This window comes from Nerophis lumbriciformis, linkage group LG20 (genome assembly GCF_033978685.3).
Source record: "Nerophis lumbriciformis linkage group LG20, RoL_Nlum_v2.1, whole genome shotgun sequence".
Taxonomy (NCBI): domain Eukaryota; kingdom Metazoa; phylum Chordata; class Actinopteri; order Syngnathiformes; family Syngnathidae; genus Nerophis; species Nerophis lumbriciformis.
Genome location: NC_084567.2, coordinates 27,012,922 through 27,026,858, shown reverse-complemented (window position 1 = coordinate 27,026,858; position 13,937 = coordinate 27,012,922). Strand labels below are relative to the sequence as shown.

The window sequence follows — 13,937 nt, the reverse complement described above, 5'->3', positions numbered from 1 at the left end:
AGCCTAAGTAGAGAAACCCAGACTTCTTTCTCTCCAGCTACTCCGTCAAGCTCTTCTCAGGGGATCCTGAGGCATCGCCAGGCCAGCTGGGAGACATAGTCTCTCCAAAGTATCCTGGGTCTCCACTGTGGCGTCCTACCAAACACCTCCCTAGGGAAGCATCCGGGAGGGATTCTGACCAGATTCCCAAACCACTTCATCTGGCTCCTCTCAATGTGGAGGAACAGCCGCTGACCTGACGGAAAAAAACTCATTTCGGCCGCTTGTACTCGTGATCTTGTCCTTTCAGTCATAACCTAAAGCTCATGACCATAGGTGAGGATGGTATCATTGATTACTGCAGACGCCACACTGATACGCCTGTCAATCTCACGTTCCACTCTTCCCTCACTCTTGAACAAGACCCTAGGGTACTTGAACTCCTCCACCTACGGCAGGATCTCGTCCCTAAACCGGAGATAACACTCCACCCTTTTCCGGGCGAGAACCAATGACTCGGATTTGGAAGTGCTGATTATATATGTATTTTCAATTAAATAGTCATAAAGTTCAATGATCACGGTCCAGATGAAATCGTATGTATTAAAACTTCCAGGATTGTTCTCACATGGCAGATACTTTAAAAAAAATGCAATGCGCCAATGAGTTGAGATTATCTGTACTGTGCTGTAGGTTAGGTGAAGCAAATCAAGCGCTCCTTTTTCTTTGCTTTATACTTATTGTGACGAGTTAACCCAAAAAGCAATTGAAAGTTAATCAACTGGATAACTAATAAAATAATGTTGGAAATAGGAAAGTGTATATTTTGGAGTTACAGTAAAATACAGATTTTGTCTGAACATTTTAGGGAGGGGCAAGGTGTGCCTGAGGGAGCAACAGAGAGTTTGCATAGATTAGAGGAGACCCTGCACTCGCAGGAACTCTGCGTGAAGAAATTAAAAGGAATATGCTTGGCATGTAGATGAAAAACTAAGTAAAGGATCAACCTGAGACCAATACTTACCTTGGTATCGATACTTGTGATATTTAGATCAGTAAACCCACCAGTAGTTCAAACCCACGACTGAACTGACACAAGCACATCCACACATAGAATAATAATAACAATGTACAGACATATAATAATAATAATAATAACCATGTACACGGCTAAAGCTGATATACTCACCTGCTCATGCATGTTCTTTTGAAAGTTTATCTCCTCGAACAAACTCTGGCAGCGGTTTTCCAAATCGACCCGAAGGAGCATCTCCTCAGTAAGGTGCTTTTTTGTCTTAGTGAGACCTGAGTCCAACTGCCCAAAAAGAGTTGAAACAAATCAAACTTTATTCAAATAGCACTTTTCATACACAGGCAAGTAGCAACTTAAAGTGCTTTACAATTATACACAAAAGACAGAAGCAAACACACATACTGGCACTACTGACAATTACAAAACATTGCATAGCACTGAGGACTGAAGAAAAAGGCCATTTTTGAGGCATCTACAACAGAGAATATAACTAAAATTAGCGGCATCTAATATATATAGTATGAAACGTGTTATAAAATAAATGTAAAAAGAAAAATATTACTTAACAAATGAATAAAAACATAACATTAAGAGAATAATAGTAGTGTAATAGCCATCCATCCATTTATTTTCTACCGCAATAAATAAAATTAAAATCCCACAAAGAATTTAACATTATCAGTAAAAAGCCTGATTAAAAAAAAAAATGTATTTGGTTGGTTGAAGTTAATTTCGAACATGAATGCAGTTTCAACATGATGCATCATATGTTTTCCATTTCTCCTTACGATATGCTCGAAAAGGAGTAGGAAGAAGCCTCGCTTATCCTACCCCTTTTGCACTTTATAGCAGATTCTTACACATATATGTTCACTTTCTGTTTTCAATTTGGAGCAGTTATAGCAATGTTTTTTTAAATACAACAGTTCTCTTCATAGTTAAGTCAGTTACGATTCACATAAACAAATGAATCACAAATCTTATTTTCAGTCGTTATTATTGTTATTTTACCTTATACATTGTTAACACTTTGTGTTTGAACAACAATCAAAGCGCATCAAGTTCGTACATTGTTGGATTTTTTTAGCTTAACCCATCCCGTAATTGAATTCCACACACTGATATGCTACAGGTCTTAAGTGTCATACGTGCATACAAATGTTTTAAATTACATTTTTCTCTGAGGTTATATTTCTCCTCTTTTGTAGAGAATTGTTGTACATTCTTGGGTCGAAAGTTTTGTTTGCATTGTACATAATTGTAGCTGTTTGTAAAATCCATTTATCGTTGAATTTCAATATTTTAGATTTTATAAATTAAGTGGTTTGTATGTTCTCTATATGCAACAGGGACGGCGTGGCGCAGTGGAAGAGTGGCCGTGCGCGACCCGAGGGTCGCTTGTTCAATCCCCACCTAGTACCAACCTCGTCATGTCCGTTGTGTCCTGAGCAAGACACTTCACCCTTGCTCCTGATGAGTGCTGGTAGCGCCTTGCATGGCAGCTCCCTCCATCAGTGTGTGAATGTGTGTGTGAATGGGTAAATGTGGAAGTAGTGTCAAAGCGCTTTGAGTACCTTGAAGGTAGAAAAGCGCTATACAAGTACAACCCATTTATTTAACATTATATATTATTCTAACTCCTCTTTTTTGTAACACTGTTATTGAATGAAGTGTACTTTTGTAGTTGTTTCCCCATATTTCTGCACAATAACTCAGATATGGTAACACTAGCGAGCAGTAGAGAATATGAAGTACATTTTGGTCTAAAATATATTTTTCTTTATTCGTTATAGAGATATTCCTTGCCACCTTATGTTGTATATTTTTATATGAGATTTCCAGTTCATTTTAACATCTATTATTACACCTAGAAATTGGATTTATGTTATTCTTTCAATGTCTACTCTGTCTCTTTGTATTTGTGTTTGACTTTCCCTTCTACTGTTACCGAATAGCATTATTTTAGTTTTACTGAGATTGAAGGATAATCTGTATTCTTCTTTAATTTGTTCATTAATTTCTTCTGTTATTATTTGTATTCTGTTATTATTTGTGTTCCCTCTTGAACAAAAAGCACTTGTGTCCTTGGCAAATAAAACTACCTTTAAGTCCATGTGCTTTACAAATGTTGTTTATATAAAGATTGGAACAATTTTGGTCCCAGTATTGATCCTTGGGGTACGCCGCAAGATTTCTCCAGCGCTGTTGACATACCTTTACCTATTTTCAGAAATTGCTTCCTGTTAGTTAAGTAATTTATTTTCCAGTTCAAGACTAGCCCTTTGATTCCATATGGTTTTAATTTGCTATTAAGATATTATGATTAATTGTGTCAAATACTTTAGTTAGATCCATAAACACTGCCGCTGCACAATGTTTACCATCTATTGAATTGCTTATTTCCTCTGTTATTTCCATTAATGCCATTGGTGTTGAGATGTTTGCTCTATGGCTGTATTGGTTCTCTGCAAGTGTTCCACATTTATTAATGAATTAGTCCATTAGGTTGTTGAATAATTTTTCGATGATTTTAGAAAATTGTGAAAGTTAACAGGTCTACAATTTGTAAACTGGTCTTTGTCTCCGGTTTTATACATTTGAACAACGTTGGTCATTTTCATTTTGTTTGGGAATTTGCCTGTTTGAAGTGGTAGATTGCTGATATAGACTATGACATTTCTTCAATAACTTTTATTGTGGCTTTAATATCTATTTGGTGACAGTTAAGGTATTGGATTTACATTTTTTTTTAATTTTTAATTATTTCTTCCTTTGTTATATTATTGAGGAGCATCGAGTTGGGATTTCTGTCTATGGTGTCATTCATGTCCTCAACTGACCCAGGATCTGGAATCTTTTCCTCTAGATTTGGTCCAAATATTTTTTTAAAAGCTTTCAACTCCTTGTCACTTTTTTACATTTTCGTTCAACAAGTATTGGGGTTAATCCCTCTTAGCACCATTTTTAATAATACTATTTAGGATGCCCCATGTTGCTCTCATATTGTTTTTGTTCCTGTCTAATAATTGACTATAATGTTATTTTCTACATGTTCGTAAGATGTTGGTTAGCTTGTTTTTATACGTTTTGTACTTATTTTCTGCTTCTATAGATCTTTGTGTTCTATACAAAGTATTCTTTTTGCAAGCATTTATCAATCTATTTGTCATCCATGGTCTTCATTTGCTTCTTACTGAGTTGTTTCAATGGACAATGATTGTCATAAAGCATAATGAAAATATTTAAAAAATACTATAAGCATCATCAACATCATTTTCAGAGTACACATTGTACCAACTTTAATCGCTAACGTCATTCTTAAAAGCAATCATACTTTTATTCTTCGAAATGTCTTTTTGTCTTGTAGTTTCGATCATGGATTGTGACAACCGGTAGATGATCACTTATATCACTTTTTAAAATAGAAATACAAAATTCTTAGTCATATGGCTCTCTGGCAGGCTGTTCCACAGGTGGGGGCCGTAGTGGCTAAATGCCGCCTCACTGTGGGTCTTTGTTCTGATATTTGGTGAAGATAAAAGTTTGGTGTCAAAGGACCTCAGGATCAGCGAAGATTAACAGAGGTGTGGACTCGAGTCACATGACTTGGACTCGAGTCAGACTCGAGTCATGAATTTGATGACTTTAGACTCGACTTGACAAAATGTAAAAAGACTTGCAACTCGACTTAGACTTTAACATCAATGACTTGTGACTTCACTTGGACTTGAGCCTTTTGAATTGACATGACTTGACATGACTTGCTACTTTCCCCAAAACCCAAAGATGAAAAAGTTATTCGGGATTGTGTACTTGTCTATCAGCGTTGCGTGTGTCAGCTGGTGTGCTCTCAGTACAACAGCCAATCAAATTAGATCTACTTTGTTTTCATCACACAGCATTCATCCAAATTGCAGGACAACCAAGGAAGAAGACATGTCCAAACCACACGCCAGTGAACAAAAAATGATACCTAAAATAATTTTGTTTGGGTATAAAAATTACGAGGTGGTCAACACAAAACGGTTTGCAGTATGCAACACATGCGGTTCGAAAATTACTGATGGAGAGGCAACAACTTCCAACTTCGTCCGGCATTTGAAGTTGCACAAAGAACGGTAAGTTTTGAATGTAAGATAACGTTTATTGGCTAAGTAACGTGACTTTTATTTGCTGTGTAGTTAAATCAGTGAGGCTGTAAACTCACTGCTAACGTTATAACGTTATTGCAAACACGGGAATCTGTTGCAGTTCACTACCTTATTCATACTTTTTGTTCAGTGATTTTTTTTAAGCAGGGTTACGTTAGTCAATATATCACACGTAACGTTAGACGGCGGTCAGCAGCACCGCGTATTTTAGCCACCTAAAAAAAGACAAAAATAGTAAAATAAAGGTCAGTTAAAATGTATACTATAGTATGAATATGTGTACCGTTTTAGCTAGCTTTCTGACATACTGTTGGTTGTTTACCTCAGTGGTCCCCAACCACCGGGCCGCGGCCCGGTACTGGTCCGTGGATCGTTTGATATCGGGCCGCACAAGAATTTTTATTTTTTTATTTTTTTTAATTAAATCAACATAAAAAACACAAGATACACTTACAAGTAGTGCACCAACCCAAAAAAACTCTCTCCCCCCTTTTGTTCTGGGCATTGAACATGAAGACTCTTCCTTCACTGTTCCGAGTGGCCATGAGAGTCTTGGCAGTGCCTGCCTCCAGTGCTCCAGTGGAGCGAGTTTTCAGCCATGGTGGCATCATACTATGCCCCCATCGTGCACAAATGACTGACAGACTCTTGGCTAATTTGGTCTTTTGCAAATGCAATGCAGCATAGGGCCCTGACATATAAAAAGTACAACTTTTTTGTTATGTTCACGTATATGTCATGTTTTTTCAATGTTAACACTTTTGTACAAATAAGTACATTTGCACTTTATTTTTCAATGTGTTTGTTCTGTAAAGGAATGAGTTAATGTTTAAAATGACTGGTTAATAGTGCTATTATAAAGTGCAATGTCAGCACAATTTTCTTTCCTGCAATTTAAAATGCACTTGTTTTAATAAATAAATACAGCGTTTGAAAAGCATACACAATCTGTGTTAATATATTAGTCTGTGGTTAAAAGGACTTGAAAGGACTCGAAACTCAAAATGCAGGACTTAGGACTTGACTTGAGACTTTCCAGTCTTGACTTTGGACTTGACTCGGGGCTTGCCTGTCTTGACTCGGGACTTGACTCGGACTTGAGGGCAAAGACTTGAGACTTACTTGTGACTTGCAAAACAATGACTTGGTCCCACCTCTGAAGATTAATACGGTAAAAGCAGGTCAGATGTACTGTGTAAGAAGGCGCAACGCCATTAAGACATTTAAACTAATAATAGAACTATAAAATCTACCATGAAGTGGACAGGGAGCCAATATAGGAACTTTAAAACTGGTGTAATGTGCTTCCGCCCTTTGGTCCTTGTCTCCATGCGTCGCTGAGTTTTGTAATAGTTGACTAGTTCTAATATTTTTGGGAAGACCAGAGAGCATTACAATAATTTAAAAGACAGGAAATAAAAGCATGCATTTGCACATCTGTGTGGGCCTAGGGGAGAACTCTGGCTTTGTTCTTAAAATTAAAATAAGCTATTTTTGTAATATTTTAATATGTGGGATTAAGTCAGCTTGAAGTAAAAAAAATCATTTGTATTTTTTTATAAACTGTGTTGGTTTAAAATCTTGTAATTTAGGCAAAAGTTTGTAACTCTGGCCTTCCGGACCTACGACTAAAACCCCCGTTTTGTCCTGGTTGAACTGTAGGAAATTCACACATTCTATGAAAGTATGCTTTCTTTTTGTCATCCATCTTGAAGTCTGAAACTGCAGAAGCTCCATGATGCTATGTTTGTCCTGGTTGAACTGTAGGAAATTCACACATTCTATGAAAGTATGCTTTCTTTTTGTCATCCATCTTGAAGTCTGAAACTGCAGAAGCTCCATGATGCTATGTTTGTCCTGGTTGAACTGTAGGAAATTCACACATTCTATGAAAGTATGCTTTCTTTTTGTCATCCATCTTGAAGTCTGAAACTGCAGAAGCTCCATGATGCTATGTGCTGAGTAGCGATTCACAAACTTCAATTTTACGTCTGGACCGTTGCATTAATGCCACTTAATTGAAGTAAAAAAAGGGGAAAAAAGGAATGTATTGAACCTCTTGTATTTGGTCTTGCATGCTGGCCAAAGAGGTCTCCAGGCCACCCTTTGCAGACAAAGCTGTAGCAAGCATGGCATCTTTTGTGTTGCACTGGGCTTCCAAGTCTTTGAGCCGAGCCTCCGTTCCTGCTGCCTCGGAGTCCCTTTTGCAGTAGCTTCAAGAAAAAATCAGAAAATATATTATTTTATATCTTCCGTGTGCACACATCTCTATGTACAAATGAAGTGACCAGGTATCAAAAACACTGCCCTCTAGTGGCAAAGGGAAGTGCATGCACTAGTGTGTGACAACTGCAAATAAAACAGAAAACATAACTTACGAGTCAATACTAACAAACATTGTTTTATAGATTTTATACCAAAAATTTACTGAAAAATGAATTTATTAGGTTCCCTAAATTAACTGAGCGTATGAAGCTGTAAATAAAACAAGCTGTGGACAACTCAAACCCATCAAATCGTTCACCCGAAGGCAGTGGGTACAACTCAAGACTCGTTTACTCGGTTATCGATGTTCACTTAAAAGAGTCGTTTGCGAATGTCACGACTGTGATCTTATCTTTCCACCCAAAAGAGCGTTCCAAAGACAACTTGTTCACGAGTATCAGATTTCTAGCCTCATTGTTCACGTAAAAGAGCTGTTCCCAAGACCCGACTCTCTTCTCTATTCTCATCAATCACCTGAAAGAAGCCTTCATCAAAAGACTTGTTTGCGAATGTCATCTTTTTTTTCTCATCGGTCACGTTAAAGAGCCGTTTAAAAGACTTGAATCGTTTGGAGACGTCACGGATCCATTCTCATTCTTGACCTGAAAAAACCTGTTCGCGAACGTCGCGTCTACTCTTATTGTTCATATCAAAGAGCTGTTCAAAAGGCTTGACTCGTTCACGAACATCATATTTCTATTCTCATTAATCACATAAAAGAGGTTTTAAAGGTTTGACTGGTTTGAAAACGTCGCTTGTCCCACTTTTAATACCTTAAGAATAGAGATGTCCAATAATATCGGACTGCCGATATTATCGGCCGATAAATGCTTTAAAATGTAATATCGGAAATTATCGGTATCGGTTTCAAAAAGTAAAATTTAAGACTTTTTAAAACGCCGCTGTGTACACGGACGTACGTAGGGAGAAGTACAGAGCACCAATAAACCTTAAAGGCACTGCCTTTGCGTGCCGGCCCAGTCACATAATATCTACGGCTTTTCACACACACAAGTGAATTCAACGCATACTTGGTCAATAGGCATACAGGTCACACTGAGGGTGGCCGTATAAACAACTTTAACACTGTTACAAATATGCGCCACACTGTGAACCCACACCAAACAAGAATGACAAACACATTTCGAGAGAACATCCGCACCGTAACACAACATAAACACAACAGAGCAAATACCCAGAACCCCTTGCAGCACTAACTCTTCCGGGACGCTACAATATACACCCCCGTTACTCCCTCGCCCCCTCCCCCCACCTCAACCTCCTCATGCTCTCTCAGGGAGAGCATGTCCCAAATTCCAAGCTGCTGTTTTGAGGCATGTTAAAAAAAATAATGCACTTTGTGACTTCAATAATAAATATGGCAGGGCCATGTTGGCATTTTTTTCCATAACTTGATTTGATTTATTTTGGAAAACCTTGTTACATTGTTTAATGCATCCAGCGGGGCATCACAACAAAATTAGGCATAATAATGTGTTAATTCCACGACTGTATATATCGGTATCGGTTGATATCGGAATCGGTAATTAAGAGTTGGACAATATCAGAATATCGGCTATCGGCAAAAGAAGCCATTATCGGACATCTCTACTTAAAAACCTTTTGTGTACCGGCCTGTTCTTTTAAATTATTAATTAAAATTATTTGTTTTTTGGTGGACAAAAACTAGAGAATAGTAACTGTCGTATGAAATTGGAAATGAAAGTTTGCTTACATTATTTGTACATTTTTTGGATATAAATATGTTTTTTGATGGAATCAAACAACATTTTTATTTTGAAATAAAAAAAAAATGCAAATAAAAAATGGATTTGAAATTTAAACATTTTTCTAAAATTGCTTAATTTTAAACCAACATGCTAGTTTTGTTGACAAATCCAAATATTGTTCTCATTTGTTTTGTTTGATTTTCCAAAAGTGTGCAGAGCCTCCTCAGAACAATGTCAGAAGCCTTTTAATAAGTCAGTCTGTTTTTCTCCTAAGACAAATTGGACGTTTTCCAGGATTTATTCTTGTTTTACTAAGTCATTTGTTTAAGATGTGGGGTAAATCTGTACAATAATATGGATTACCACTTCATTCGTCATATCAATTTCTAGTTTTGTCATTAGGCGCTTTCAGGTACCAGGGTATGGTATGTAGAGAGCAGTGATTGTCAAACTGTGATACGTGTACCACTAGTCAGAGCCGTGTATAGAGAGAACATAGCCTACTCGGTTTTAAAGTTGGTGGCAAACATGGCGCCCCTATAGTTACGTGAGGGGCTTTTGACCAATCAGAGTGTGTATGGTCAGAGGATTGCTCAAAAGCCCCTCATGTGGCTACAAGGCGCCATGTTTGCTACCAACTTTGAAACCGTGTGGGCCACACTCACGCTATACCACAGGTTTCAAACTCAAGGCCCGCCACTTTTTTTTTATTTGGCCCTCGAAAGCCTGGAAAGTATCAATAAAGTACTGTAACTTTTCTTACTAAATGTATTATTTCTCTCTATTTTGGGAGAAAAAAAAAATAGTCCATGTAATCGCAAATTATGTTAACTTAAATATTGTCTTGATTATGCAAACATATATTTTTATGCATTCAAACCATTTTTTTAAAAGAAATAAATAGTAATAATAATGGAAAAATTGTGAAATGTACTGTAGTTTTTACAGCATTTTTCCCTAAATGGAAAAAAACTGTACTTTATTTACTGTAATAAACTGCGGTGTCATTTTGGCATTTACACTAATACACTGAAACATCTACAGTTGTTAATTTGCGGTCAAAAACAAACAAAAAACTGGCAGCTCGGGTGCCAAAATTTTCATGTAAAATTGCATTTTTTATTTACAGTAAAAAAAACTATTTACATTTTACAGTAAAATTCTGGCAACTGAGCTGCCTTTTTTTTATACCATAAAACCGCATTACTGTTTTTCTGTTTACAGTAATACACACAAAATTTTGAGGTGAAATTATTGCAATTTACCATGTTTTTTTTGACATTTTAGTTTTTTAAATATCTACTTATAAAATGCAAAAAAAAATTGTGCAAAGATAGTATTCACTGTGAAGTGGCCCTCTGGGGCCAAACATAAATGCGACGTAGCCCTCAGTAAAAACGACTTTGACATCTCTGCCACTAGTGGTACGCAGGCTCCATCTAGTGGTAGCCTACGGCAAATAATCACTTGGTTAAAGTACAGTGTTTTTTTTTCCTATATTCAAATAGTGTTACTGTTCAAACTGTGTAAAATATACTTGTCTAATCAATACTTACGCCTACTACACGACTGCATTTTAAATGGACTGTGATACATTTTTCCGAGGTGTTACTTGGTGCAAAATATTTGTATATGTATAAAGTATATTTTATTATTATTTTTACAATATGTAAATCTAGTTCCCGATTTAGTGGGGGTGAGACTTGTTGCGCAATAGCCATGTGCGAGGTTCTGCGCCTGCGTTTTTTGATGCGTACTAATGAGCCACTCACTGAAGTGAATCGAGTGAGTGACTCACAAGTACTCGAGTCAGTAAAAATAATCGTGTTCAACATCACTAACGTGGAGCTGAAGATGTTGAAGATGACGTACATCAACAGAGTTCACCTCCACCTTATCTGCTGATAGCAGTCTTGAAAGTTAAAAGTACCAATGATTGTCACACACACACTAGGTGTGGTGAAATTTGTCCTCTGCATTTGACCCATCCCCTTGTTCACCCCCTGGGAGGTGAGGGGAACAGTGAGCAGCAGCGGTGGCCATGCCCGGGAATCATTTTTGGTGATTTAACCCCCAATTCCAACCCTTGATGCTGAGTGCCAAGCAGGGAGGTTAATGGGTCCCGTTTTTATAGTCTTTTGGTATGACTCGGCCGGGGTTTAAACTCACGTTGATAGCATTAAATGGTGCGCTGGTACTGGTACGTATTACATCCTGTTATCAATGTAGGGATGTGTTATTGACGAGGCAGGAGTTGAAGATGAAGTGCATCAAAAAGTTGTTCTGCCAAATGTTGGTCAACTTGATTGTTGCAGTGAAAAGAGTGCTAAGACTAGCCACCGTGTTGTTAGCATTGTTTTCACCCTCAACCCAGAAAAAGTCTTGCTTGGTGAATAATATCATCGATCACCACAAGATAATAGAAATTAAAACATATGCTGCACTGTAATACATATAAGACAAAACCAAAACTTTAGCCCCAAAATATGTAAAATATGCTTTCAAATTATTTTACAGACAGGTGGTAGCTAACACAAGGTGAACTGTAATAAGTATTAGTTTAAAAATAAAACCTTACATAAAAATGGCCCACGCATCCTTTGATTTTTCAGTGTGAGGCCATCAGTGGAAAATGTTTGGACATCCCTGGCATAAGAAGACACTCATTCCTTTCCATCAAAGAGAAATTATACGAGATGTTATGTTAATATATTATCGGCCGATAAAAGCTTTAAAATGTAATATCGGAAATTATCGGCATCGGTTTCAAAAAGAAAAATTAATGACTTTTTAAAACGCCGCTGTACGGAGCGGTACATATCCGATAAAACACGGACGTAGGCCCTATGTACTCTGGACATACTCTGGGACTGAAGCTGTGTGCCTTCATTGTTTTTGTAGCTATTGTTTTGAGGAATGTTTAAAAAAAAATAAAAATAATGCACTTTGTGAAAGTCAAAGTATAGTATTTCCCATAGTTGTAGTGGGTATTAGGATTATCTCAGGGAGAGCATGTCCCAAATTCCAAGCTGTTTTGAGGCATGTTAAAAAAAATAATGCACTTTGTGTCTTCAATAATAAATATGGCAGTGCCATGTTGGCACTTTTTTCCATAACTGGAGTTGAAGTTGTTCTCTTATTTTGGAAAACCTTGTTTTTGATTGATTGATTGAAACTTGTATTAGTACAGTACATATTCCGTACAATTTACCACTAAATGGTAACACCCGAAGAAGTTTTTCAACTTGTTTAAGTCGGGGTCCACATTAATCAATTCATGGTAAAGTTACATTGTTTAATGCATCCAGCGGGGCATCACAACCAAATTAGGCATAATAATGTGTTAATTCCACGACTGTATATATCGGTATCGGTTGATATCCGAATCGGTAATCAGGAGTTGGACAATATCGGATATCGGCAAAAAAGCCATTATCGGACATCTCTAGAAATTATTAACATTGGACTCCTGATTGTTAAAAAAAAGAAGAAAACTCACCATTGCAGAAGTTGATCAAGTTCAGATTTAAGTCGTCCAAGTTCGATCTCGAGCCAAGCTCGTTGTTTACAGGAGTCGTCCAAACAATGTCTGGCATCGGCGAGTTCCGTCTCGTACAGAGCTTTCAGGCCGCCCAGCTCTCTGCTTCTCACCTTCTCGTTGTTGCCGATTTTCAATTTCAGTTTGTTGTTTTCCGACTCCAGGTTGCGGACCTTGTCAATGTAAACGACCAGGCGGTCGTTGAGATTCATGAGCTGCCGTTTCTCCTCAAGTCTGCTGATTCTGGTAGGACTGAACTGGGCATCGCTCCTCTGGCCGCTCGGACTTACTTTCGACATATTTGTGGCTAATAGTTTGACAATGTAACATATGTGGAGGCACTGCTTCTATATGGCAACCTTAAAACCCCAAATACTTTAAAGTAAATATCACCAGCATGCACTGTTTTGTCTTCATAGAATGAAAGAGGGGCTTCTTTGAAATCTTTACTTTGTGACAACCAACCAATGGTAGCGCTCGTCGCATTTCATTCTTTCGGTTAGCTTTGAAAAAACATTTTTTTATTGGCCGAGCAAAATAAACAAGACCACTTTGAAGAAATAAACGTAAAATATTATGAAAAAGCCACTTTAAAAGGACCCATAAGCGCCCAGATGACTCAAATTGTACTAACAACTTCTCTTTATGTATTGTTGCTCCTGTAAATGGATGAATTAATCTGGCAGTCATTTTCCGTAAATTCAGTCCCGTCTTGGTGTGACTTCATCTGCAGTACTGGAACCCATTACCCCACATAGACCGTGTGGATATACAACTTTTTTGATCATTTAATTACATGTTTTTAAACGCCATGTTCTACGAGTACTTCAAAACTGATATAGTTGAGCAAAAAATAAAAATATGTCCACATATTGACACCATAGCCCAGGCATACTTGCCAACCTTGAGACCTCCGAATTCGGGTGATGAAGGCGTGGTAGCGGGGGGTATATATTGTAGCGTCCCGGAAGAGTTAGTGCTGCAAGGGGTTCTGGGTATTTGTTCTGTTGTGTTTATGTTGTGTTACGGTGTGGACGTTCTCCCGAAATGTGTTTGTCATTCTTGTTTGGTGTGGGTTCACAGTGTGACGCATATTTGTAACAGTGTTAAAGTTGTTTATACGGCCACCCTCAGTGTGACCTGTATGACTGTTGATCAAGTATGCGTTGCATTCACTTATGTGTGTGTAAAAGCCGCATATATTATGTGACTGGGCCGGCACGCTGTTTGTATGGAGGAAA

At 37.6% G+C, this 13,937-nt stretch overlaps 1 protein-coding gene across 1 annotated transcript in view; it reads right to left on the bottom strand.

Moving 5' to 3' along the window:
• lmnb1 (lamin B1) overlaps positions 1-13,088 on the bottom strand; it is a 38,808-nt gene extending 25,720 nt beyond the window's left edge. The window contains exons 1-3 of the mRNA XM_061980728.2: positions 12,658-13,088; positions 7,220-7,376; positions 1,169-1,294 (exon numbers count right to left, since the gene is read on the bottom strand). Coding sequence (XP_061836712.2) covers positions 1,169-1,294; positions 7,220-7,376; positions 12,658-12,995 — 621 coding nt within the window. The 5' untranslated portion in view covers positions 12,996-13,088. The remainder of the gene's footprint in view (positions 1-1,168; positions 1,295-7,219; positions 7,377-12,657) is intronic.
• Between the last annotated feature and the right edge of the window lie 849 nt (positions 13,089-13,937).